The sequence below is a fragment of the Ixodes scapularis genome, unplaced genomic scaffold, assembly GCF_016920785.2.
Source record: "Ixodes scapularis isolate PalLabHiFi unplaced genomic scaffold, ASM1692078v2 PGA_scaffold2__306_contigs__length_199485367, whole genome shotgun sequence".
NCBI lineage: Eukaryota > Metazoa > Arthropoda > Arachnida > Ixodida > Ixodidae > Ixodes > Ixodes scapularis.
The window spans coordinates 64,595,528-64,621,454 of record NW_024609857.1 but is presented as its reverse complement, the minus strand read 5'-3'; the positions used below and the strand labels follow the sequence as shown (position 1 = coordinate 64,621,454).

The following is a 25,927-nucleotide window of genomic DNA, read 5'->3' as shown; positions in this document are numbered from 1 at the left end:
AGGTTCCTTGGGCTATGTGCCTACTATCGGCGCTTCGTTCGAGATTTCGCAAGAATTTCCGCACCGCTCACACACCTCACGAAGGACGCCGAGAAGTTCGAATGGGCCGATGAACAGCAGCAGGCATTTGACGAGCTGAAGCGACGACTACAGACTCCTCCTGTTCTTGGACATTTCGACCAGGATGGGGAAACCGAGATTCACACGGACGCAAGTAACGCAGGGCTTGGCGCGGTTTTGGTTCAAGTACAAGAAGGCACCGAGCGAGTCATCGCCTACGCAAGTCGGACATTGACCAAGGCGGAGAGAAATTACTCCACGACTGAGAAAGAATGCCTTGCGGTCGTCTGGGCAATCACGAAGTTTCGTCCGTACTTATACGGGAGCCCGTTCCGGGTAGTCACGGACCACCACTCGCTCTGCTGGCTTGCGAACCTCAAGGACCCGTCAGGACGCCTCGCGCGGTGGAGTCTCCGACTACAAGAGTTCAACATGACCGTCGTCTACAAGTCAGGCCGCAAGCACAGCGACGCCGACTGCCTGTCCAGAGCTCCCGTCGCAACACCTTCCGGCAGCAGCGACGACGATGACGACGAGTGTTTTCTGGGCGCAGTGAACATCGACGACATGGCCCGGCGTCAACGAGACGATCCTGAGCTGCGCGCACTAATAGAGCACCTGGAAGGGCGCGGGAGTGCGATGCCACGTGTTTTTTTACGAGCGCTGCCGACCTTCGCCATTAGACAAGGTGTACTCTACAAAGAGAACTTCGGGAACAACAACTCGCCATGGCTGCTGGTAATCCCGACCGACCTTCGGGAGGAGATCTTTCAAGCCTGCCACGACGACCCGACGTCCGGACACCTTGGTTACAGCCGGACCCTGGCACGTATTCGTGAAAAGTATTACTGGCCCAAGCTCCCCAAAACCGTCCACCTGTACACGCGATCATGTCATGAATGCCAGCGACGAAAGAAACCTCCGACGAGGCCGGCCGGACTCTTGCAGTCAATTCCTCCGCCAACAGCACCCTTCCAGCAGATCGGAATGGATCTACTTGGCCCTTTTCCGCCGTCGACGTCGGGAAATCGCTGGATCATCGTCGCCACAGATTATCTCACGCGGTATGCCGAAACGAAAGCTTTTCCTTCCGGAACTGCTGTGGAAGTTGCCAAGTTTTTCATTGAATCCATCGTCCTCCGGCACGGCGCTCCCGAAGTCCTGATCTCAGACCGTGGATCATCATTCATGGCCCAGCTGACGCAAGAAGTCCTTCGTCTCAGCCACACCAGCCATCGCCGCACCACGGCGTACCACCCGCAGACCAACGGGCTAACGGAGAGACTCAACAAGACTATCGCCGACATGATCTCCATGTACGTCGACGTGGAGCACAAGACATGGGACGAGGTGCTGCCGTACGTCACATTTGCCTACAACACGGCCGTACAAGAGACCACCGGAATGACACCCTTTCAGCTGGTGCATGGGCGCAAGGTAACGACAATGCTGGACGCTATGTTACCCCACGAAGCGGCTGTCGATGCAAGCGACGACGCCCAGGTGGTTGCCCAACGGGCAGAAGAGGTCCGCCAGCTCGCCAGACACCGTATTCAAGCCCAACAACGTGTCGACACTGGCCGCTACAACCTTCGTCGTCGGGACGTCCACTTCCAGCCCGGAGACAGGGTGTGGGTGTGGACACCGATCCGTCGCCGTGGTCGCAGTGAGAAACTCCTAAAGCGCTACTTCGGGCCCTACAAAGTACTTCGTCGACTCGGGGATGTGAACTACGAGGTGATGCCCGACGGAACACGGACTTCATCACGCCGCCCTCCAAGACCAGAAGTCGTCCACGTCGTGCGCATGAAGCCGTACTACGCTCGATAGGACTGTGGACCTTATGTGTTCCAAATGACTCTTTAGTTTACCGTTATTTCTGTTTGCTTTGTGTTCGGTTTGTGCTGCATCGGGACGATGCGCTTTTAAAGGGGGGGATAATGCCGCGCGCAGACTTGCAGAAGGTTCTCGTTTATTCTTGCTGCGAACATAACTTCTATCGTTTCTGTTGTTCTAGAAAGTGCGTGTTCATTCTCGCCCCAAGCGCGCTACGCTCGAACCTTCCCCGCCGAATCTTCGAGATAGTGACTCATTCTAGATAAGAGGCCGCCCGCGACCTTGTCGAGTCAGTCTCGCCCCAGCGTTCGACTCTGCTGCCACGCCGACTTCGACGCCCGCGACGCTCTATTATTATCTTTTGTACTCTTTTATTTTTGGCACAAGTTCGCCACATTAAACGTTTATTTCTTCTTGTTTATTTCCTGTTTTCTTTTGGTCACCACCCGTGACAATATGAATTGTAGTTAAACGATGCGTCTAAGGTGCGCTGCAGGACGTGATATTAAGCGATGTCACTCTTGGCGAGGCGCTCTGACCCGTCTGTCACCCCCACACCTCGATGTTTACTCAACACAAGGCTTGTGCACATGCCCAAAGGCATTGCGGGCATGTTGCTGTCGATTTTGTAATAGAGCGCGGGGCACACTGTAATGTAAAAATACCAACAATTAATGAAGTGACGTTAAGTGCCGGATCTCTCCCGAAAAACAGTCGTCAGAGCATGCGAGCTTGACCCCAGTTGGGCTTTTGTGCTGAGCTGGGCACCGTGCATGTTGAATTGTTCATGCAGGCCGGAGTGGTAACAAAAGAGCCCCTAATCCCTCTCATCGGAGAACACGAACTCCAGCCGAAGGCTGACGCCGCGCTCGGTTAAGTCAGCCAAGCGCTGAGTCATTGTATTTGTTGTCCCTATACAAGTAGCTCTAAAGTCAACCGCTTGAGGCGCCACGGTCTGATCTCCTCCCCAATAGCTAAAGCGAGCTCTTGTTGTCCCAGAAATGGTTTGTAACGTCTATCAGTAATATTGCCACGCGCGTTGCCCAGCGAGCGCGTGGCCGAATGTTTACCGGGCTTGACTGTCGCGCGGAGGCTCCGGGTTCGATACCAGGGAAAGGACTCCTCTTTTATTCATTCTTTACGCTTGACTTTCTCGTAAGTTCGAGAACCTTGTCGTCTGATTGAGTTACGAATGTTTTACACGCCAAACATTCTGAGCCGAATGTTTCAGAAACCCACGCGGGTACAAAAGGTGCTCGAGTGGCGGTCCGCAATCAGTCTCGTCCTAGCGCTCGATCCTGCTGTTTCGCCGTCATTGACGCCTGCGACGCTACCCTTTTCTACTTTGTTTTGGACAAAACTTTGCCTTATTAAACTTTTAGTTTCTTCAGTTATTCGCTGCTTCATTATTTGTTATTCGTGACAATATCCTGCTCCTTATAGTTGGACTGCATAAAATAGCCCTACGGTACTTTTTCTTTTCTTTTTCCGTTTTGTATTGTTGCGTGCTAATACACCATTCTGGTAACCAAGATTTGCGCAGCTCTATAATTGCCGTTGTCACTGACGTCGATACAAATTACGCAATGCGGAAGTATCTTCAAAAGTAACCGAATTACATTTCTAAGTATTTGTACTCTACTCAAGATACTTTACAGTGAAAGTATCTTGAGCAGTATTTTAAATACTTTATGAAGCAGGTCTTTAATAACTTAACTTAAATACTTTTATCGAGTATTTTGTCTAACACTGGTAACAATATATAATTAAATCTAAAGAGAACTAGATATTTTCTTCTGAAGTGAAAACATTAAAAAAAGAAGACATTTTTGCTTATTTTGATTTGTAACTTTTTAAAGGAGCGGTGCAACTATATTCAATTGGAATGTTTTTCAACTCTACATGAGCTTACTGGCACACCTGGAACTCAAGGATACTCACACGCAACGCCACTGGCCAAGAAACTCCTTTGTGTTGTAATTTCAAGGACCAAAGCGATCATTTTCATTCAATCTCTCCTTTGCAAACTTTGATGACGTAACGTGGGGATCGCAGTACACCCAAGTGACGATATTTGAATCCGGTTCATAGATTGGACCCGAGAATTGCGTGGGCACTCGACTTGGGCTCGTGATAATTGCTAGCTCGAGAAGCATTCGGGTAGTGACCCGTGTCCAATCGCTGCAACGACGACAACAGCCGAGCCATTACAATGTCTGGAACTCAGCGCGTTTCCTGCGCTTTGCCAATCCTAGCGCGTGGCTATGATCAACACTGGCGGCATGTAATCGGCTCCAGACCATGTGGCAGCTTGTTCTGGCTGCGAGTTGAGGGGGTGAACGCTGCTCGTTTTAGAGCGCAGCTCTTAGGCGCCCGTTCCCGGCTTGAGCGGCGTCGCCGTCGGCGTAACCGCAACCCTCGTAACCATCGTGAGGGTTACGAGGGTTAATCTCATGAGGGTTAACCTCACGAGGATCACGAGGGCCACGAGGGTTACTTACCCTCGTAACCCTCACGAGGGTTACGAGGGTTAGTTACCCTCAAAAGGGTTACCTTCACGAGGGTTACCCTCACGAGGGTTACCCTCACAAGGGTCACGAGGGTTATGAGAGTTACCCTCACGAGGGTCACGAGAGTTACCCTCACGAGGGTCACGAGAGTTGCCCTCACAAGGGTTACTAGGGTTACCCTCACGAGGGTCACGATGGTTACCCAGGTCACGTGACCCCCCGTTGACGTCATCGCCACTGATGACGTCATCAGTGACGTCACTGATGATGTCACCGGCATCCGCATCGTCATCATCAGTGATGACGTCATCAGTGACGTCACTGATGACGCCACCGGCATAAGCATCGTCATCATCATCATCACTGATGGCGTCATCAGTGACGTCACTGATGACGTTATCGGCATCGTCACGTGGCCCCACGTCACGTGACCCCCCCCGACGTCACGTGACGCCCCAAGGTCACGTGACTCCCACAAAGTCACGTGACCCCCAAGGTCACGTGACTCCATCAAGGTCACGTGACCCCCCCGCCCCCCGAGGTCACATGACCCACCCCCCCAGTACCCTTCCCTCCTCCTCCTCAAGAGCTGCGCTCTAATTCGGCGTTACAGGGAGTTGTAAACGGCTTTCATTTTTTAGAGCGCAGCTCTTAGGCGCCCGTTTCCGGCTTGAGCGGCGTCGCCGTCGCCGTTGGCGTCGCCGTCGGCGTCACCGTCGGCGTAATTGCGCGGTGCATTATGGGTAAATTTCCCCGCTAAATCTAGCGGAAAATTTCCCCGCTAAATCTAGCGGAAAATTTCCCCGCTAAATCTAGCAGAAAATTTCCCCGCTAAATCTAGCGGAATTTCCCCGCTAAATCTAGCGGAAAAAATTTCCCCGCTAAATCTAGCGGAAAAATTTCCCCGCTAAATCTAGCGGAAAACATTTCCCCGCTAAATCTAGCCGAAAAAATTTCCCCGCTAAATCTAGCGGAAAAAATTTCCCCGCTAAATCTAGCGGAAAAATTTCCCCGCTAAATCTAGCGGAAAAAATTTCCCCGCTAAATCTAGCGGAAAACTTTCCCCGCTAAATCTAGCGGAAAAAATTTCCCCACTAAATCTAGCGGAAAAAATTTCCCCGCTAAATCTAGCGGAAAAATTTTGGTCACGTGACCCGGGGGGTTACGTGACCTGGGGAGTCACGTGACACCCCGAGGTCACGTGACCCGCTCCTGAGGTCACGTGACCCGCTCCTGAGGTCACGTGACCTCTGAGGGGGCACGTGTTTGCCCCCACGTGACCCCACCAAGGTCACGTGCCTTCGGGGGGGTCACGTGACCCCCCCCCCCGAGAACACGTGGCCCTCAGTACCCTCCCCTCCTCCTCCTCAAGAGCTGCGCTCGAATTCGGCGTTACAGGGAGTGGTAAACGACTTTCACTTTTTTTCATAAATTTTTTCCGGGGACTTCTATTGCGTGGGGTGAAGAACGAACGCGTGTTTAATAAGTCATTAACGTTAGGGATCCGTTTTAAGCGGTATTTGCGCAAAATACAAAAATTGTTGCATCGCTCCTTTAAGCTGAAACTAAAATGGGAAGTGGTACCTTTAATGATCTAATTCCTAGTGTTTGACGCTCAGCGTTCCCGCGTTCGGCGCGTAAAACGCATTCTCCATATCGCTCCAATTTTTGCAATTACAGGGATTGGTGCGTGGAAAGCTACAATTTTTACCTCCAACTGATTAGGACGCAACCCGGGGAACAAACAGGGTTGGCGTTAACTCCGGCTTACAGCTACAGCCAGACCTATGCTGTGAGTATACGCAGCACACTTAACAAATATAAAGCTTTTAATTATAGAATTTTGAATTTTTTATGCTGCTGTATTAAGCTTATGAAGAGCACAGCAGCCTTCCTTCCTTTGCTAATGGTTTTGGCAAACATGTAGCAGGCTCTAATTGTACGTGTTCCTCAAATCAAGTAAAATACAGTACATTTCTTGTTTTGAGGGCAATTTTAGTTTTAGTTTTATTACAGGACTGAATATTTTGTATTACGTCATCCGTAGCGAGTTTTTAACGTTTTTATTGATTTCTCAATGACCTGTCAAGTCTAAAATCCTCATAATTATCTTTGTTTTTTTTTGCTAAATATGCGCTCAGGTTTCAATATGAAACCACAAGTTTAATTTCTCAAATTTTACTATTGTTTATTCCCTGATGACGTTATCAGCTTATCTTGTATTCGACAAGATTATAAGGCGTTCAATATATTATTTAACTCCGTCAATATAACTGTTTTTTGTTTTCTTTTATTGCAGCCCAAGCCCCTGTACGCCGAAGCATACTTGGCGTACAGAGATCTAACCCAGGAGGAACTGTCAGCATTCCCAGGCAATTATGAGTATGTTCCTTGACACAATCTAAATGTATCTGCACGTTATAGTCACAGCGAACACAATTACGTGGCGAATCTCGCGTGCATTACCATCGCTCAGCAGCCCATGCCGTTGGCTCACGAGTCGATAAGAATGCCGAGGTACGAATCTCTTACGAAACAAGGACCGTTAAAAGAAAAAGGCGCGCCACGTATTTCTTGGGCATTTTGTGCCCAGTGGCCATAGTTCCTCTCAATGTGCTTGTTGTGCGAATCTGTTATCTACTCATTGAGTCTGTCTAGTAGGCAGGCCCAAATGTTAAGCTCGAAAACTCAATTTGCGCAGGAACTATGAAAATAACGCTTTGATAGAGTCCTTTGCGCTGTTCGCGTGGCGTTTTAAGTCGGTTAAGTTTGCCGAATCGCAGTTTTCTAGACTCGCGGTTCGCAGATCCCAGTGTCCAAAACTCTTTGCACTGATCATGACGTCGTAGAATGTAGATACTTCAAGCCTACGAGGATTTAGGTACCAGCCCTACGAAACAAATTTTCGCAGTCTTCCCTAAAAAAAAAAATTAAAGAAAACGTTTTTGCTAATGCTGTGTGAGAAAAGCAATCCGGCTCGCGCGCAAGCTATGGCAATGCTTTCTTTCACGCGCGCTAAGCTAAGCTTTCGTACTCTGAAAAATTCACACGTTGTAGATTTGTTGTTAGACTCGGAGAAATAAAAACACAAAACTTGACAAAAGCCGAATGCCGAGTGAATGCTATGTACATTAAAAGTTCCTGAGAAAACAAAACGCGAAAATGTGTGTGTTTGTTTTTAAATTCAATGTCTTGTCAAAATATTGTCAACGAAGTCAGGTAGTTTCAAAGGAAGTTATAGAGAATTGAGGGCATTAAGTTCGTCTGCAGCTTTTGCAAAGGATAGTGGGTAGACCTCAAAGCAAGCTGCCTTAAGGTCTACCCACTATTCTTCAATCACAGCCAATCAGAGTTCGGCGTCTTTTTGACGTCATCACAACCCCTGCAAAAAGAAGTAGACGAACTTGCGCTCTGTATACGTTTTTCACTCTGGTGGCCTACTTTATTTTTACTGCAAATTAGTTTATACCTGACCACTTTTCGAGTAAAAAAAAAAAAAAATTAGTTCAGCCCAAGAAACGCGGTGCTTAGCGAGTGCCGAGCATTTTTTTTTCTTTTTTTGTCACTTTGCAGTTAACGAGATTGCGGCAATATCGGATAAGAATGCCGAAGCACCAATCACGAAGCAATAATTTGGAAATAATAATACGAAGCCACGGCCCGAGATTCTTTGCATTTTAAAATAATTTTCTTGAGTATTGCGGCTAATTCATTATATTTCAACTTCACGCTGTTTAAAAAGCTTCCTGATATCAGTCTCTTTGGCATAGGTATGGAACCTACGCTCTTGCCATTACTTTCGCCTGCAACAAGCTGCTTTCTTACCTTATGGAAAGGTACGTTACCACATTTAAAAAAAAATCTTTTTTTTTTCTCGCAAGTTTTTGAATTTCTTAATTTTTTAACTTTCCATGCAGGTTACTGCAAAAAGGCGGTCGTTTCGTCAGCAAGAAAGTGACCAGTTTCAATGAAGTATAATACGCGCATTTTGCTCGCTTCCTCTCTCTCTCTTCAGTATTTAGTTGATTGAGGTCAACTTAAACCGTTCTCTCAATTATACAAAGTTAAAAAAAGATGTTTTACAGGCTCACCGCTTCTAAATATTCGTTAAAAACTACGCTAAAAACAAATCCCGGTTCCTTACCGTGTCCGGCAAATGAACCGTACCGATCGCCGAGACGCTGCACGGCATCTCTGCCGTGTCGAAATCTAGCGGACGGTGCTTGTGCGACTCTCTGACGTCACCAAAGGTACCTAGAAACCGTAGGTAGCAACGGTCAAGCTAGTAACGGTTACCGGGTGAAGAAGCTACCGGTAGTAACCGTTACCAGCGTAAAAGAAGAACCAATGTATTTTACTATCTCTAACTAGTAACTCGTGCTACCTCCCGACAGAAGACCGGAAACGAAACGAGTCACGTGATTTCCGGTGGGGAAAAAAGCGTGTGGTTTTGCCACTTCTTACCAGATGGCAGGCGGAACAAATATTAAAACTGGAAATGAGTAATACAGGTGGCGCTAGTGACCGTCCAATCAAAAGTTGTGGGAATCCCCTTCTTTGGGGGTACCTAGGGTGCCTACATGTTTCGGAGCGGCGGGAACATGTAGGCACACTCTCAGAAATAAAGGAGCCAAACGACTGGACATTGGTTCTTCTTGCCAAGAAAGAACCCCTTCGAAAATTGAACCTTTACAAAGGTGCTTTCTCCGGTGAAAACGCGAACTGTTCGAAAAAAAAAAAGAAAAGCAGAGTTGTTGGGCCTCTCTCAAGCTGACTTGGGGTGAAAAAGGTTCTTGTTGAGGACAAGAGAGGGGGAAAAGGTTCTTTCAAAAGCGAAGGTCAAACAGACGACCGGTTTTGGCGGTTCCTGGGGGCGCGGTCAAGGACATTAGGGGAGGGGGGCGGTCACTTTCTTTATGTAAAATGGAATGATACCTAAACATGAACACATTGGAATGGGCGTTGATTCGCGCCACCTAGCCAAGGGAGCTGCATACAACGCAGCTCTGACATCACTTCCCAAAAGTGGCGAAAATTTTCTTTTGCTTTCTCCGCTGATTTCTTCAAAAACCACATCTATTTCAACGTCCCTAAAGACGTCGCGCGTAAGTTTGTAACTTCTTAACCGCGTGGCTGACAGCGAAGGAGATTTGCGATGCTGGCGGAGGGCACGCAGCCAATATTTTTTCGGTAGTATAATGTGAAAGGCTTGAACTATAACCGCCACTGTATCTGTTTTCGAATATTTACTCGCTACAACTCTAGAGCGAGCGTCTGTCACCTTGGCGCTCGAAAATCTGCTTATGCTCAGTGTTGGCCCCTTTTTGCTGTCACGTGACATTGCTCGGCAAAGCAGCTCGTGTGCTCACACGAAAGATTTTGAGCACAACCCATATGGGCCCGGTCTCGTGCGAGTTGGTTGGTTGCTTTTGGAATTTACTCGCAGGCTCTCGCTCACTGCGCCCATTAGGTTTTATCCTGAGTGTTTTTCAAAAGCGCCGAGCAGGTAATAAAATTTCGCGGAAAGGACGGGTTTGAACGACGGGCTCTGTACCGGCTGCAGGTGAAGTCACATATTGCCTGTAAAACCGTCGTAAATGACTTCCGTGAGACATCGAACTGCGGAAAGAGTGAACTTGCGCATTTGGTCATGGCGTTGATTGGATGTCATCGAGGTGGAGCATTGTGCTCTTCACTTAGTTCATACCTGAGTCATAGGAGCCGGTAAATGATTCGCATGGAGCATGAGTTTACGAATTTTTCTGGTTTAAAAGGGTATTTCTGAACCGTCAACGGCCAATGCAATTCATTAGGTTACGTCTTTATAATATTACAATGGTGACAACCCAAGTTAAACATGACCATCGGCACGATAGTAGTGGTTTATAGCAAAAATTAAAATGATTTGCACCTCGTGAGGGGCGAAACAAGGAAAGGCACGCGTGCGCGGTTCCTCACCCAGCAGCAAGGCGCTGCAATAGTACTCATCAGTAGCTTCCTTGCAGACATGACCGTAACTGCCATTTGGTTGTACTGTGGGACGGAACGAGGTTGAGAAAGATGCGACTCCGAGATAGGATGACTTGCAGAAGCTGGGCCTGCCTCTCTTGCAAGCTGTAGCCCACGTTTCCTCGTTTGCTAAATTGGTTAGAGGAACCATCAAGATGCATTAAAGCATTTGCTACGCCGCGTCCTAAAATTACCATAAATTTTCATAAAACCTAATATAAGAATTTGATTTTGATTAAGTGGGCTAGTGTTTGCAGAAATAGAAAGCGAAAGCCTGATCGCCTTTCCCCTTCTACTCACCAGTGAAATAAGGAAGGGCGTGCCCACAGGCGCGTCCGACATGCCCTCTTGCTGAACTACAACGAAACTCGACAAATATACACTAACCGCCGAATTCAGAAACCTCACTCGAACTACATTTAAACTTAAGGGCCCCTTCACTTCCTCGAGGAAGGCGCGAGGGCCGGCGCTGGCCAATCGCGAAGACGCATCCGCCGTCGCGATTGGCCAGCGCCGGCCCTCGTGCCTTCCTCGAGGAAGTGAAGGGGCCCTTAAGTTTGAGTGTAGTTCGAGTGAGGTTTCTGAATTCGGCGGTAAACATAATAAAACAAATTGGGGATGGGGACACTCAAGCTCCCCTTTAAGGGCGTGACGCGATAGCTTGAACTCGCTTAATTACTGTTTCATTAACTAGTACAACTCTCATTATGCACACACGCACCCCTCGTCATACATCATGCTTCGTTTCGTGCTTAGCGTTCATCGTTGTCAAACCTGCTGGCGTAGTTTTCTATCTCCTTTCTTTCTCTTCTTCTCGCAACTAGCTGGCGGTCTGTAGCTCTGGCTTCAATCCACAGTTGAGACGAAGTGCAGCATTTGGTTCGCACGTGCCCTCGTTGAGCTGGCGGTCTGTAGCTCTGGCTTCAATCCACAGTTGAGACGAAGTGCAGCATTTGGTTCGCACGTGCCCTCGTGCCGAAGAAACGCAGGGCGAAGATATGCGCCACCAGCCTTCCCCATGCCGAACGCTACACACAACATACACTAGACCTGCACTAATAAGCAACCTGACGGACGCTGGCTCTTCCGGTAAACGGGAGCTCTAACTCTATGGCGTTAAAATATCCTTTTACGGAGACCTTCGCTCCCGCCCCCATTTCGAAATCCGCTTCCACATTTCTGTTTTGCTTTCTTTGCAACAGATGGCGCCAATCAACGTGTGTTTTCTGGTTCCGCGCTGTTCCCTGCGGTCGAAATTTTATACGCATGCAAACAACAAGTGAGATCGGTTAGACGTTCTGCTTGAGCAAAATAAAGTAAGAATGCGCAGAAACCTGACCTCATCCAAAAGCACCCGCCAAACTCGCGCAGCATGTGCAGATTCATGGGTTACCACGGAGATGCTGTGACCGGGGAAATAGTCTCATATTATTTCGCAACGACTTAATTTTAACGCGATAGCGTTAAGGCTCCCGTTCCGCGGAAAAGCCGGCGCAGTAGTCGCGGTAGTGGTGGTACTTCTGAGCGAAACATTCAGATTGGTCCAAACGTCGAGCCACTGAATCTTTCCAGAGTAGCGCAACTCCCAAGGTTCACGTCGAAACCATGCCGCGGCGCTGCCATCGACTGCTACAAAAAGCCCCTTGTGTGTTAAAAGTAGCGCCATTCATTGTTGTAGAAATGCACGCAGCGCGTGCCCCGCACCGCTTTCGGGAAGAACATGGCGGCTTGATTGCGGCGGCTTTGTCGAAGCCACAATCAAGCCGCCATGCTCTGTATTTCATCTCAACTGAATCTGGGTTGAAGGCAACGATACGGGCCACCAGCTCTAATCACGAACAGCCAGTTGAAAGAAGAAGGGAAACAGAGAAGAAGAAGAAACAAAATCACGCTAGTAGGTTTGGCAACGACCTACGCTCAGCACGAAACAAAGCATACTGTATGATTAGAAGTGTGTGTAACGAGAGATGTACTAATTAATGAACTAGTAATTGAGCGAGTTCACGGTATGCTGTTGTACCCATCAGGCGGAGCTTGAGTGTTTGCCCCCCCACTCTCCTGAAAAATGTCCATTGACTGAGGCGTGGCCGAGCTGGAGAGGAACGGAACGACGGAACTGCGGTTCTACCACCCGATCTACTGTCTGGCTATGAAACGCATGATGACATCCACGGATGAGAGTAATGACGCCACTGTGATAATATTGCGGCAATTAAATTATTCTTTGCGTAATGTGTAAGATATAATTTTCTGCTCATTGTCTCGAACTACTTCAGTGCAATTATTTTTTTAACATTGCTCCTTAGTTTTGCAGCTGCTCTCATTTTCCTAAATTACGACGTCTCTTTCCGGAACCTGTAGAAAGCTCGCGTTTTCTTGTTATGCCAGCTTGCCGAGAGGGGACAGAAAAAAAAAATAGCAGGGCGTAGACGAGGCCCATCCGTGACCTAAGCATCGTACCTTGGAGCAAGGCGACATTGACGTTGCCGGATGGCAAAAGAAGAAAAGAAGACCAGGGCCAAAGCGACAGCACACCTATACAAAAAGATTGAATGTGAAGACAAAGCTTGGAGGCCAGATTCCGCTTGACTTAGGAAAACAACCGGGTTACTGACGCCACGTCGTCTGAGTTAGTACCGGCTGTACAATGCGAGTGACGCGATACCTTTAAGCAGGCTTAGGCTTTCGCCCAAGCCCTTGTTGTGCGAAATTTGGGTGCCCGTCCTCACAATAAAGGCGGATCATCATCGCAACCTTCAGTAGCCGGGGGAGGGGGGACTGCTTTTCATAACGGGGGGGGGGGGGGGGGGGGGGGGGCTTAAAGTGCTGTTTTAAAAAGGAGCTGGTGGTTTTTCAACCAAGACGAGGTGAACTTTTTTTTTTTTTTGCTTTCTCTCTTTTTCAGATTTCGCTTGACTTAGGAAAACAACCGGGTTATTCGCGCCACGTCGTCTGGTTTAGTACCGGCTGTACAATGCGAGTGGCACGAGACCTATAAGCTGGTTTATGCTTTCGCCCAATAAGTTAAAATTGTGCGTCCGTCCCCACATCCTTTGACTGGAACCACCTGGCTGCACCCGTAGTCTCCATCATAGATCATGTTCTTTTTAAAAAAACCTTGGAACGCATTTTTTTTTATAATCTTCACTGATTGCATTTTCCTGTGTATCTGTGTCTGTTTTTTTTTTTTTTTTTTTTTTTTTAACTCATGCAACCACTTCCCCCTATGTAATGCTCACGCCCTGAGGGTAATATAAATAAATAAATAAATAAATAGAAGCGGATCATTGTCGCGACCTCCGGTAGCCTAGAAAGCACTACAGTTTTCGTAAGTGGTGTTTAAAAGATGGACCTGCGGCTTTTTTAACCACAGTGATTCTTTTTTTTTTCCCCTTTCTCCCTTTCTCGCGCGTGCTTTTGCTTTCGATCCGCTCTCAACAGCGAGAGGCAGCCGAATGCTATGCGGATCTGCATATCAAAAACTGTTTAATGTTAAGGACTAGAACTTTTACAAGTGGTTTTTGTGTCGTGAAGGTTCTTTCACTCAATTAGCATTTAAAAACTAAAGGAACAAGGAAGAAGAACACCGGTCTGTGTGCCAATAAAGTGAATAAAATGTGCGTAAGTTACTGCTTTGAGTATGTTCATTGATAGTTATTTCATTACAACTCGAAATCAATTACAATGGAATGCAATTACTTGTACTTCTCGGCAGTTTTAGCCTAATCTGATTACATTTGCGATTGTTCGGGGAAAAGGATTAGTAATACAATTTAGCTACTTCAGTGTGCATCCGTCTTGTTCCAACGCGCGAGGCTTGGGTGGCAGATGACATTCGTTTGTACGTGTTTCTTTTTTCTTTTTCCTTTCTAAACCGTTTCGCAGAAACCTGCAATAAAAAGGTTTTGTGATTTTCCTCTACGTTACAAAAAGGTTAACCTCTAGTTTTAGGGAGAAAATAATTTTTCGAAACTATAGAGTAACTTCCTCCAACTTAACATTCTTGCTTAATTTACTATATTACTATATTGCTTGGTCAGGAATGTAATCAGTTTGCTCATGACCTGGGAAAGTAATTTATTTACTCTAATTTCACTACAGTGATGTCATTACAACCATTCCTTATTGCGATTGGTGGATTTTTCTTACACCTGCACTTTTTCCGCGTTAAAGCGGTTGACACAAGTTTGTAGAAGTACGGCCGCTAGCTCCCCAGTTTCTTTTCATTTTCTTTTTTTTGAAAAAAAAGTTTATCCATTATCCATCCATTCCTTTGCTGCGGGTAGGTAGGCTTGGAACCGGTTGGCGTTTGTCAAGGCTAGGGACAGATTAGTAACAGACAGGCCTATCCTCCGTTTCACTCTAAGCTGGACTAGGCGCCGAGGCTACGGGCCATCAGGTCCAAGCAGGAGCCAGTTGGACAAGTCACGTGCTTGAACAAAACGCGAGCGGGTGACAGGCGGATCGGACGGTGCAGAATGGCTCGTGACTTCTCCCGCTGCCCTCTGGTTGGACCTGACAGCTTGTAGCTTCGGCGGCTAGCCCAGCTTAGGGTGAGACGCTGTATAGGCGGGGGATTTTAAGCCGCTGTGAAGGTTTTTCCCGACTCCCTTGCTGTGTGGCTTTGGAGCTGTGAACTGTGTCCGGAGAGCCTGGTGTAAGGACGTGCCTTCCCTTCCCCTTTTTCTTTTTCCCCTCCCATGCTCATGACCGTGGTTGTTGCTGTTCTGGAGTCAGCAAACCCAGCCGCTTTGGATGGCCTTTCCAGTGTTGTAACTTCTTTTTCTTGCGTTTCACACTCTCTCAAGTTGAAAAAAAAAAAAAAAATCTCCACAGCAAAGTTATAAATGACCTTACTTAAGCAAACGGGGGTTCAGTTCAGTTTGGAAGGGAGGAAGTGGCCGAGTGGGCTAACGCGTCTCAGCTCGGAGCGTGGAGCGAAAGCTTGCGCTGGGAACCTCCTGGGTTCGATCCCCGCCGCCCCCGCCCGTTTCGATCTGGATGAGTTTCGTACCGGCACGCGTTCGTGTGATCACTACTGCGAAGCAGCGTGCTCTTCGTTTCGAGGTAAGGCTTCCATCGTAGTAATGCGTAATTTCTTCAGAGTATTGCTAAAGGCACATTACCGCTAAAAGGCCCGATATTGATGAACGGAGAACGATTATTAATTAGAAACATCAGCTTTCTGAAATTATTTGTTTCTTAAGCGGTTTTTCGGAAATTGAGCCTCATAATTGAGCCCGATAAAGCACCGAACGCGAGGATATTCCTTGAGCAGCCAGGGGCCTGATTTGGCGGTACTGTGCTCCCGGCATCTGTATTTCTATTGATGACACGTCACGTTGGCTATTCAGTAAAGAAATCATTTCTATTTCAGCTTAACACACCAACATGACTTTAATTTTTCGATGCACGATATGTGACATCGCTAAATTTTCTCTCGGCAAACTGTTGCAGCACCTTTATCTGATACATAGCCAAGCTCCAAACTTTTCCCTTACGTGCCAACTTAACTCATGCACTGCTCATTTCAAAAAGTTTGAATCTTTCCGAAGGCATGTGCATCGAAAACACGGCAATCTCTTGAGCAGTTCGCACTTCAGTAGCACGGCGGTCAATGAGCACGTTGGTGACAATGAACAAAGTCACGAGGGAAACGATCCACCACATGACATCCGTGTAGCTGCTGTGTCCCCCTCAAATTCTGTCATGCATTTTAGGCAGTTATTTGTGGGGTTAAGGGACACCCTTTGTGGCTTCATTTTAAGCATGAAAGAGAAGCATTGTGTTCCGGGTGTCGTTCAGGAGGATGTCACCGAAAACATTCGCACGCTTTTTAACTTTTTTTCGTGTCACTACGTAGCCATACTGAGAAGTCATTTGGCCAAGGTTGGTTTAAACACGGAGGAGGATGATGACTTGAACGAAATCCTGAGTTTGGATGAGTGCTTCGAACACGCCCTTGAGGCAGTCAGCAGTGAGCATAAGCTGACAACGTACTGCAAACGCAAGTACGACTTAGTTGAGCATATAGAGTGTCACCTTGATAGCGCTGATGGTGAGAAAAGAGTTTATCACTACATCCCGGTCTTGAAAGTAATAGAGGCTGAGCTAAAAAAAGGTGACGTAATGTCGGCTCTCTTGACCAGTAACGCGCGACGGGAAAACAGGGAGTGCATGACAGACTATTGCGATGGAAGCCTTTTCCAGAGGCACGAGCTCTTCGCAAGTGGAGAATTTTCCTTGCGTCTCCACTTCTACACTGACGAATTTACGGTAGTGAACCCGCTTGGCTCGAGAAAGAGCGAGTACAAAATTGCGGCGTTCTACTTCGTTATTGGCAACCTACCTGCGCAGTATCATTCCCAAATGAAGCACATTCATTTGGCTATGCTCTTCAAGCACAGCCATTTGAAGAATCACAGTTATGGGGAAGTTTTAAAACCTTTAGTTTCAGACTTAAAAAAGCTTGAACATGGGATTCAGGTTAACACTGCTGTAGGAGCGTTAACAGTGCGGGCAGCGGTTGCATGTGTCTGCATGGATAATCTTTCAGCGCATCAGTTCGGCGGATTTTCGACAAGTTTTAGAGTGGGAAGAATTTGTCGGTATTGCATGGCCACCTCTGAAACTATGATTGAAACAGATGTTTCGACGTTCAAATTAAGGACACTCGATATTCATGAAATTCACCTGCAAGCCGCAAAGGCGGATCCTGAACTTAGCAAAGTGTACGGTGTCACTCGCGAATGCCCGTTCTCGGAACTCAAGTTTTTCGACGTGACAGTCGCTTGCCCTCCTGATCTGATGCATGACTTGCTGGAAGGCATTGTACCCCGCGTGATCAAGCTTGCGCTAAAAAAGCTAATTGATGAACGCCACTTTACACTGGAGTTCTTGAACAAACGAATCAAGTCTTTTAATTACGGGTTTTCCGACAGCACTGACAAGCCCGTGCCTATACCAAAACAAAGCTTGAGTAAAAGGGGATTAATTCCTGGCAAAGCTGTCCAGAAAATGTCGTTGCTGACATTCCTACCACTGCTTATCGGCCACAAAGTGCCAAAAGGTAACCAAACCTGGAAAATGTTCCTTCACCTCCGCTGTGTAACGGATATTGTTTTCGCTCCATCAATTGAAAGGTCATGGGTGCCATACCTTGAGCATCTAATCAAAACCTTTTTGGACAGCTTTCTGGAGATATTCCCAGGTCATTTTCATGCAAAAATGCATTACCTCGTCCATTACCCGCGCTTCATTACCTTGTACGGGCCGCTGAGGCACGTCTGGTGCATGAGGTTTAAAGCGAAGCACCAGTATTTTAAAGGAATCGCCCGAATAACTCGTAATTTTGTCAACGTTACTCTGACGTTGTCAAAAAGGCACCAGATGCGGCAGTGCTACGAGCGCCTAAGTAGCCTAGACGTAGGCTATGTACCCATGGCAGCCGCTAAGGAAGCGGCTTTCATGACTTTGCCAACGTCGCTGCAGGAAAGCGTCAAAGCCTATTTCGACACCGAGTTCGATGAGCAGGAAATTATGGTCGAAGTCAAGGCGCTTAAGAAAGGTTCCGTAATGTACAAAGTGGGACTGCTGTATCCTGTAGCTCTCTTACACGCAGAAGAGATCCCGCTCTTCTTTGAGATTGAAAGGATCATAAACGTGAGGGGCCTGTGGATGTCATGTGGTAAGCTCTTGAGGCCCACACATTTCCTGGAACATGAGCACGCGTATGTCGTCAAAGAGACAAGCGACTGGCACTCGTGCCAACCTGGATCGGAGATTGATCACACACCTTTGAACAAATATGCAAATTCGAAAGGTGACATCACGGTTTTTCTGAAGTATCGCATCTCCGGAAACAAATGCTAAGCCTGACCAGCTCGTGCTCTCTCTTCCCTCGGAAGTGCGCGTTCTTATCTCCTGCTGTCGCCAGAATAGCTAGATCGGTAATCGGTAACGCAGTCCCTGCTCTCCCGGCAGCTTTGGTTAAAATCCGCACCGCGGGAAGGGAGGACGGCAAGCGGGGTGTGGGGAAGTTCGGGGGTAAAGTGACAAACCAGCCACCTGACCTCTCAGTATAAATAATAATCGAAGCGTTCTTGACACCTAGTGCTAACGTGTCCATTTCCTTGGCTTTGCATCAGATAACGAGCTCGACGGCGAGGAGTTATTCAATTTAACTGACGACATGATAAAGACACTGTTCCCGACCATGAAGAGCCAGCTTCGTTTCATCAGAGCAAGGAAAGATCTGCGCGAGGAAAGGTAGGAGGAGATTAAAAAATGTTCTCTATAGCAGCTCGCCCAAACCTGGCATGACCATTGTACATGTCATTGCGTATTTCGTAGCTCGGCAAACGCTGCGGAACCGGAAGCTCTCCCGCTCATCGTGGAACTGGGATCCACACAAGATCCGCCAACAGATACATGGCCTTCTGTTTATAAGTTGCCGCCATTTCCTCCTGCTCTTCAAAGGGGCCTGGTTGAAAAAGACAGGAGCCTTTTCAAGCCCGGACAGTCAAGGCTTCGTACAATGCTTGTCCGCGCTCTCGCAGAGGATATTACGAAATACTCACTGTAAGTTAGAAAGCAATAATATATTCGAACAGAGCATTTCTACTAGAAAACGCATGGTTATCCTACAGTGTATTTTTAACTCCTTTTGAATCGCTAACCAAAGCTTATCTCGAATCACCTTCATTTGCTCACGTGATAATTTTTTTGCTGCTTGTATCACATACGCAATGAGGGCATTCGCTCTTCAATTATTATACCCTTCTCTTTGTAACAGGTACCCAAGTAAGACGCAGTATAGGGACGTTTTCGCTACACTTGGAGCAAGGTATCCGTTTCTGAAGGACAAGGACACAGGTAGATGCGTAAGTGTCCGTGTTGAGATCAAATGAAATAGTTTATTTGAAATTGACCATTCGATAAAGAAATTGTTGTCTGCTTTAGTGTTTCCAGTGTTTGATAAGAGTGCACGTTGCTCTCATTAAATTAGGAGCCTGTTCAGCAAATAATTCGCGTGAAGCCTTCCTATTATTCTGCTATTCCCTTATCGATTACACAGATGATGCAGGAACAAAGGTTACGGACTATACGCGAAAAATTTTCTGCATTTTTTAGGACTTTCTTTTAGTGCAAGTTCTAGCTTATAAAATATGTTCCAGGCAATTACCTTGCCATGAGCGGTACTGCAAAACCTCATTCATACGTATTAAAGTAGAAGGCGAAAGAAAAAAAAAACGCGATATCTGACGAAATGCATGGCCCTAGTGAGACTCCTATTGGCGTAATACAAACGAAGCTCTTTGGTCGCGCGCGTATAAGCCGGGAAATCCAGTCAACCACGTGCGTATTCGCGAGGATTTACTGTACACTTCGAGGCACTGTTAGCGCGAACACGGCATCGGCGCTTTTTTGCGTCTTTCATACAAAATATATAAACGAATGTAAAGTTTTACTGCACTGGTTAATGAGCAAAATAAGCCCATTCCACCGTGCTAGTTAGTATTAATTGTATATTTTCATTTGATGAAAAAAACAGGAAAATCTCCGGGTCGCTTGTTCGTGCTAACAGTGTCTCGCAGTGTACTTCGGAGAATTCTTAACTGTTGATTCGTGTGAAAGCTAAAAATTAAGGCAGCTGTCCTTTTACTTTCTCCTTTTAGGACACAATCAGACAATGCGTTCAAAACAAGCTGAAAAAAGAACGCAGGCCACTAGTGTCCTTGAGGGAAGTTACGGATTACAGAAATAAATATGGAACTAAGGGCCGAGGAAGGAAGCGCTCAGCAGAACACGATATTGCGGGGCCGTCTGCCAAGGCATGCCGCCGTGTGAGTAGACCATTTCACTATCTGCGTTTTAAACAGTGTACAATTTCGCATGATCTTGTCAACGCTACTAGAGACCAAGCAACTGATTTGGTTTGCCACCTGTGTTGTAAATTGCACTTGTCCGTTGTTAGCAATGATTACGATATTGTACTCACCAACGTTCGTGCCTTACGAGGGGCATTTAACTTACGACGTCTCCTTATTTTTTAATAAATATGTTACATGTGATAGAAACCAAAACTTTCGCCGTTGGCCTACACGGTCATCCCGCAGTTATTTTCTGCGAACGCCGGACCACAATCACACGGCCGCTGCGAAGGCTGTTTGAGGAGCCTGTCGAGACTGTTGCCGCGATGGTAGCGCAGCCGGTAGAGCGTTTTTTTTTTTTGAACAGGTACAAAAATAGATACTGCGCCTGAGTATCGAATGCTGGGCGCGCTGTTATTAAACAATCGCTCTACCGACTGCGCTATAGCCGCGGCAATGCTGCAGGTGCAAACTTGCGACGCACATTACTTGCACAAAAGAAGTAGCAAATTAGCTGTACAGCGTAATTATAGTCCACCAGTCAGATAATGAACAGCTGCTTTTAGTTGCACCCTGCTGAGGAATATAAAATGTTCACGCCGCCCCCATAATTAAAATTTAGCTCGCGTGTTTCAGCTTACTGGCAGCAACTTACATCCACAGCTATTTTGATGGGTCGCGAGAGCTATTTGTCGAATGCCTTGCCCAGCCTCTGTGGGATCAACACACCGAACCTGTTTGAAGCTTGGCTGAAGGGTGACTGGGGCGTATGGAAAAGAAAGCGCAGGAAGGCAGGTGCTAGACGCACATTTATGATTGAATCGACCAAAATTTATCTGCACTACGCGTTGCTGAAAAATATGCCATTAATTGGTTCAGCATACGAGCCACGTAGAAAGTTGCTTTTTCATTATACTCTAGTCAAAGCTGTGTTCAGTCTGTTGAAAGCCTACAAGCTTGAACGGTGTCTGCAGCTAACAAATTATGCTTTCTTCTAGGGCTCCATTTCTTCTAACAAATGTGAGGACGAGGCCAGCATCCGTCACCACATCGCCGTAATGAAAGAAGAGACAGCGAAAGTGGCTGCGGACATGGATCTGATTCGAGACCGCATGAAGCGGACGTTCAAAACACGGCAAGATCTTATTCTGCGTGAAACTGGCGTGCGCACAGTCATCGAGGAATTTCCAGCGGTCACGCTGCCTGGCATGGTAAGTCGACATGCTGCAAGCGTTTTTACGGAAGCTTTCCACCGGCGTCTTTGTTCAGTTGTGAGGGTGCAGTCCAGAGGGTGAGACATAGCTGAAGGGAGATTTACATGCTACACCACAGCGCGGCATGCGGTCTTCCCCAGAGGAAGACGGACAAGCTTGACCTGAGTCAAATACCTTGCAATTTTTACGTTTCCTTAAATTTTAGTCATAAGCTTGCATGAAGTTTGTTGAACCTCCGCGCCTTTGTTCTTAGCTTTCACATAGAACATAATATCGGCCGTCGGAAAACTCTTTTTAGCAAAACCAAGACGCAGATAACTCAAGTAAAGCACAAGTATGAGAGAATAGGATATTGATATACACGGAGATCAAAAGCGTTACATACTTTTTAAAAACTAGGCGCTGTGACGTACGCGAAGTCCACATCTATACATAGCTTATGCAGCCACAGCGAAAATCAGTGCGATAACAATTGTCACATATAAGGGGACAGGGAATTAACTAAAATCAACTAATGAGCTTTTTACTGGCTACAGTAAGCGGACTGGAACCTTAAAGGGGGGGTGCAACGATTTTATGATTAACAGAATTATCATCTCGTAATTTTTACGTTGTTTATTGTGTCCAGGAGGATAGAGAAAACACATCCTTCATTAAAAATGTCACGCTTCCGCTGTATAATCGCAAAACAAAAGCCGAGCTTTTTCCCCCACCTACAGCCCCAAGCGGCAGCCGAAGGAACTACGGCGAAAAGATTACGTGACCTCGCGCGGCTCTAAGCTGCAGCCTAACGCCCGCTAATGTCAGCAGAGAGAGGGAGAGGAAGCGTCCTCCGAGATAGCACACGGGAGCCTACACGACACTCCGAAAGACGTCACTCGGAGTGCGACCAGGTGTGACCCTGAAGACTGGGAGTGAGTTGAGGGGTGCCCGAAATGCCAATATTTATCTTTTTTTTACACAACAACTAGGACGCGTAGGCAAAATCGGATTTCTGTTCTTTACTTCAGAAGTGTCAAAGGGCAACTTCTACAATTTTCTGACAGAAGTCCGAAAATCGTTGCACCCCCCCCCCCCCCCCCCCCCCTTTAAAGAGGCGATTATATTGCTACGCGGTTCCCTTTCAAAGGATTCTCCTAGCACGCCCGTGTTCCGAGATGACCACGAGGCACAGAGCTCTTACCCGGTGTGACGCACCCGCTGCGCATGGTATCTCGTCTAACAACAAGGCAGAGTACCAAGCGAGGCTGATTAATTTTTTCCTTTTCATTCTTGGGAACAGTTATTGGCTGTGGTTCTTACCCCTCCTCGCTATAAGACAAGCCTCTCCACACAACTGCGTTACACCGGAAATGAGCTTCGCGCCGAACCCCATGGTCTTGCGTGCATAAATATATTAATTTTGTTGAAAATCTGGGATATCTCGGAGCACGGGTGGGCTAGAAGAATCTTTCCAAACGGAACTATTTATGAATCTGACAGCCTTTTCACTTTTCACTAAAGTTGTCACTTTAAAGCGTGTCCGTTTACTGCGGCCACTAGAACAGTTAATTAGTTGATTTTAGGGAATTAGGCAATCTAGGCTGACAATTATCATCACCTCGGTCGCATAACTTGTGTGTGGAGGTGGATTTCACGTACTTCTCAGTGCTTTATTTTATAAGGTCACCTCACATAAAATTCATTCCTTGATGTAAGAGGGTATTTATTACAGCTCTAATTTTGGAAACCCGTGGCACGTGTAACGGGACAGTCACTACTCACTACTCTTAATTTACAGCTATTGCAGGACGCTAAATTGGCGTTTGGTAAGGACTTCCTGGAGGATATGAGGACAAAGATGAGAACATTCGAGGTGTCCACCCTACTATTCCTCAAGGGAAAAAATTCCCCCCTGGACTTCCAGGAGCTTATCGAAGGTATAATTTCCATATCTGACATTGTTAGAACCTCTGCGAGTGGAGTTTTACGTACTAAAGCACCATTGTGCAGCATTAATGCACTATTTCATACATCAGTTGCCACGTTTATCCCCACAGCGCATAAAGAGGAAGAGTGATACATAATAATGATCACACTTTATTGTCTTTATCAAGGTACACACCTGTAAAATATCTGTTCTCATAGTTAACGCGACTTTGGCACACGGGCTAATAGCAAAGGATACAGCGTTTTGAGCTGGTTCATTTTTATAGTTATTATATACTTCAAGTAAGTTTCAATAGAGGTGGGAATACGTTTTCCGAGAAAATAAAGTGGAGGCAGTTGGTGGGAACTACTTTCGCTTTAGTATGGCTTTATTTTCCTATTTACTAGTAGCTGCTATTCCTCTAAAGAGAGTAATAAAACATTCTGCTGGTGTATCTGGGGTGGTTTCAGAGCGCTTTATTCTTGCAATTTTTGTTCACATGCAAGCGCGTGCTAGCGTTTGCCGCCCTGAAAGCTTGAGCTTGGAGTGGTTTCGAGTCGCTTCAAATCCAGCTGCAGAATTTGTCATAAGTATCTTTAGGAGTCCGAAAAGGTTGATGGCATATTCTGCTTGTGGATTTGGAGCGAGTCGAAACCGCTCCATGCTCGAAAAAAAATTCTGCGTCAATTTGACGCTGTGTGTCTGCTAGTCTAGCGCTGCCAAGGCTACAGCGCGCGCGCTCGCACTGTACTCCTGGCAGGGCTAGAGTTGCACATCCCCAGCGTCAAATCTGTAAGGAATTTTTTGCGGATCTACACGAGACGTCCCATTAGAGCGGTAAACGCTAGCACGAGAACACACGCGCTTAAAGATTGCAAGCAAAAAGAAGCCCCAAACCACTCGAAACCACACAAAGCTACAGCGGCTCTTGGTTGTTAGACTATTTAGACAGTCGGTAGAATCTGGGAGCTCCTTTCATTACTCTTATGGCGGCTTGTAGCGCTATCAACAACAGATGCCCCTTCCCCTCTCCACGGTCCAAGCTCGAGCCCTCTAGAAGGAGCGCGCCAAAGGCGCTGCCCAAATTAGCATGAGATTAGTAGGAGCCTAAATGCCCACACCTGTGAACTTTGCGTCGTGTGCCACCTAAAACGGCCTTGATGACAGCCCTTCATACCTGGTGTCAAGGCCGTTCTAGGCCACCGCTGCCCTGATGTCAGATATGAAGGGCTGACATCAGACATGCTGTGTACAAATCTCACTAGAAATCAGTGGCGAAGGCATACATACCTTCCATTCACATATAGCGTAATTATATTTTTCAGTAAGAGAACAAAAGGAGTACCCAGACAAGATTTAGTATAAACTTCAATACAATTGTTGCGGCTGTTTTGCTTTCAGAGGATCCAGAGAAGGTGGCCCTCTTTAACTTGCCCCTCATCTTCAACGAGAAGCGTCAGCTGTTGTTCACAACCGAGGTTCGTTGATGATTACTATCTAAATGACTGAACCAGCTCTCATTTCAGTCGGAAATATTGCTAAAATAATTAGTGTGCTGGACATGATCATCCAGTTACATTTAAATATTTCAATGACCTGAAAAGTGGCCCAAAATGTCGCAGTCACCTGGTTCAAACCACGAGAAACATGGAACACGACGTATCGTAATTTTGATCTTGCTTTCTGTGTTCCAGGAAGTCCGGATACTGACGCCAGTCATACAAGTTGAAGAAAAAAACCACCACATTTTTTTGGATGGCGTACGGATCGTCAGCGGCATCAGCACAACGGTAGAAGCTGTCAGCACCTTGCTAGCAGCTTACTACGTATTTGATGTAAAGTATCCGACTGGCATCGCCCACACCATGGGCTTTCTCGGGCACCATTTTTGTTCACTCGGCGAAAATATGCCCATTCCAGTTAAAAGATTCGAAAGTTTTTTGGCGGTATAAATGTTAGCGGTTTATGATACTTTCTGTAAATATTTCATTCATAAAGAGTCATATATTGCCTTGATGGATCAAATAAACGAGTGCGAAACGAACCTGATCTTTGTATTTGTTCCTGCGCTGGTTCAACCGAGGCGCAGAAGTCTATAATTGCATAAATTGGTCTACTCCAACACTAGCGGACGTTTTGTTATGAAGGTTTTGAAAGATATCTGAAATATTCCGGCTAAACTTAAAACATTCATGTACTGAGGAAACAGAAATGACATTTATCTGGCATTAAAAACAGTAACATTGTATTATTAAAGATCATAGGACCCAAAAGGGGTCCTACAAGAACCTATGTAAGGTTCATTAAAAGCATCCAAAAAGGATTCTACAAGAACCCATGTGTGGTTCATTAAAAGCACCCAAAAAGGATCCCAGAAGAACCCATGTGAGGTTCATTAAAAGCACCCTAAAAGGATCCTACAAGAACCCATGTGTGGTTCATTAAAAGGATCCTTCAAGAACCCACGTGTGGTTCATTAAAAGCGCCCAAAAAGGATCCTACAAGAACCCATGTGAG

At 46.6% G+C, this 25,927-nt stretch overlaps 1 protein-coding gene across 1 annotated transcript in view; it reads left to right on the top strand.

The window, feature by feature from the left end:
- LOC120848660 (D-amino-acid oxidase-like) overlaps positions 1-25,927 on the top strand; it is a 51,746-nt gene that overhangs the window by 5,222 nt on the left and 20,597 nt on the right. Inside the window, exons 2-5 of the mRNA XM_040220675.3 lie at positions 6,087-6,198; positions 6,706-6,788; positions 8,177-8,242; positions 8,324-8,378. Of these exons, the coding sequence (XP_040076609.1) occupies positions 6,087-6,198; positions 6,706-6,788; positions 8,177-8,242; positions 8,324-8,378 (316 nt within the window). The remainder of the gene's footprint in view (positions 1-6,086; positions 6,199-6,705; positions 6,789-8,176; positions 8,243-8,323; positions 8,379-25,927) is intronic.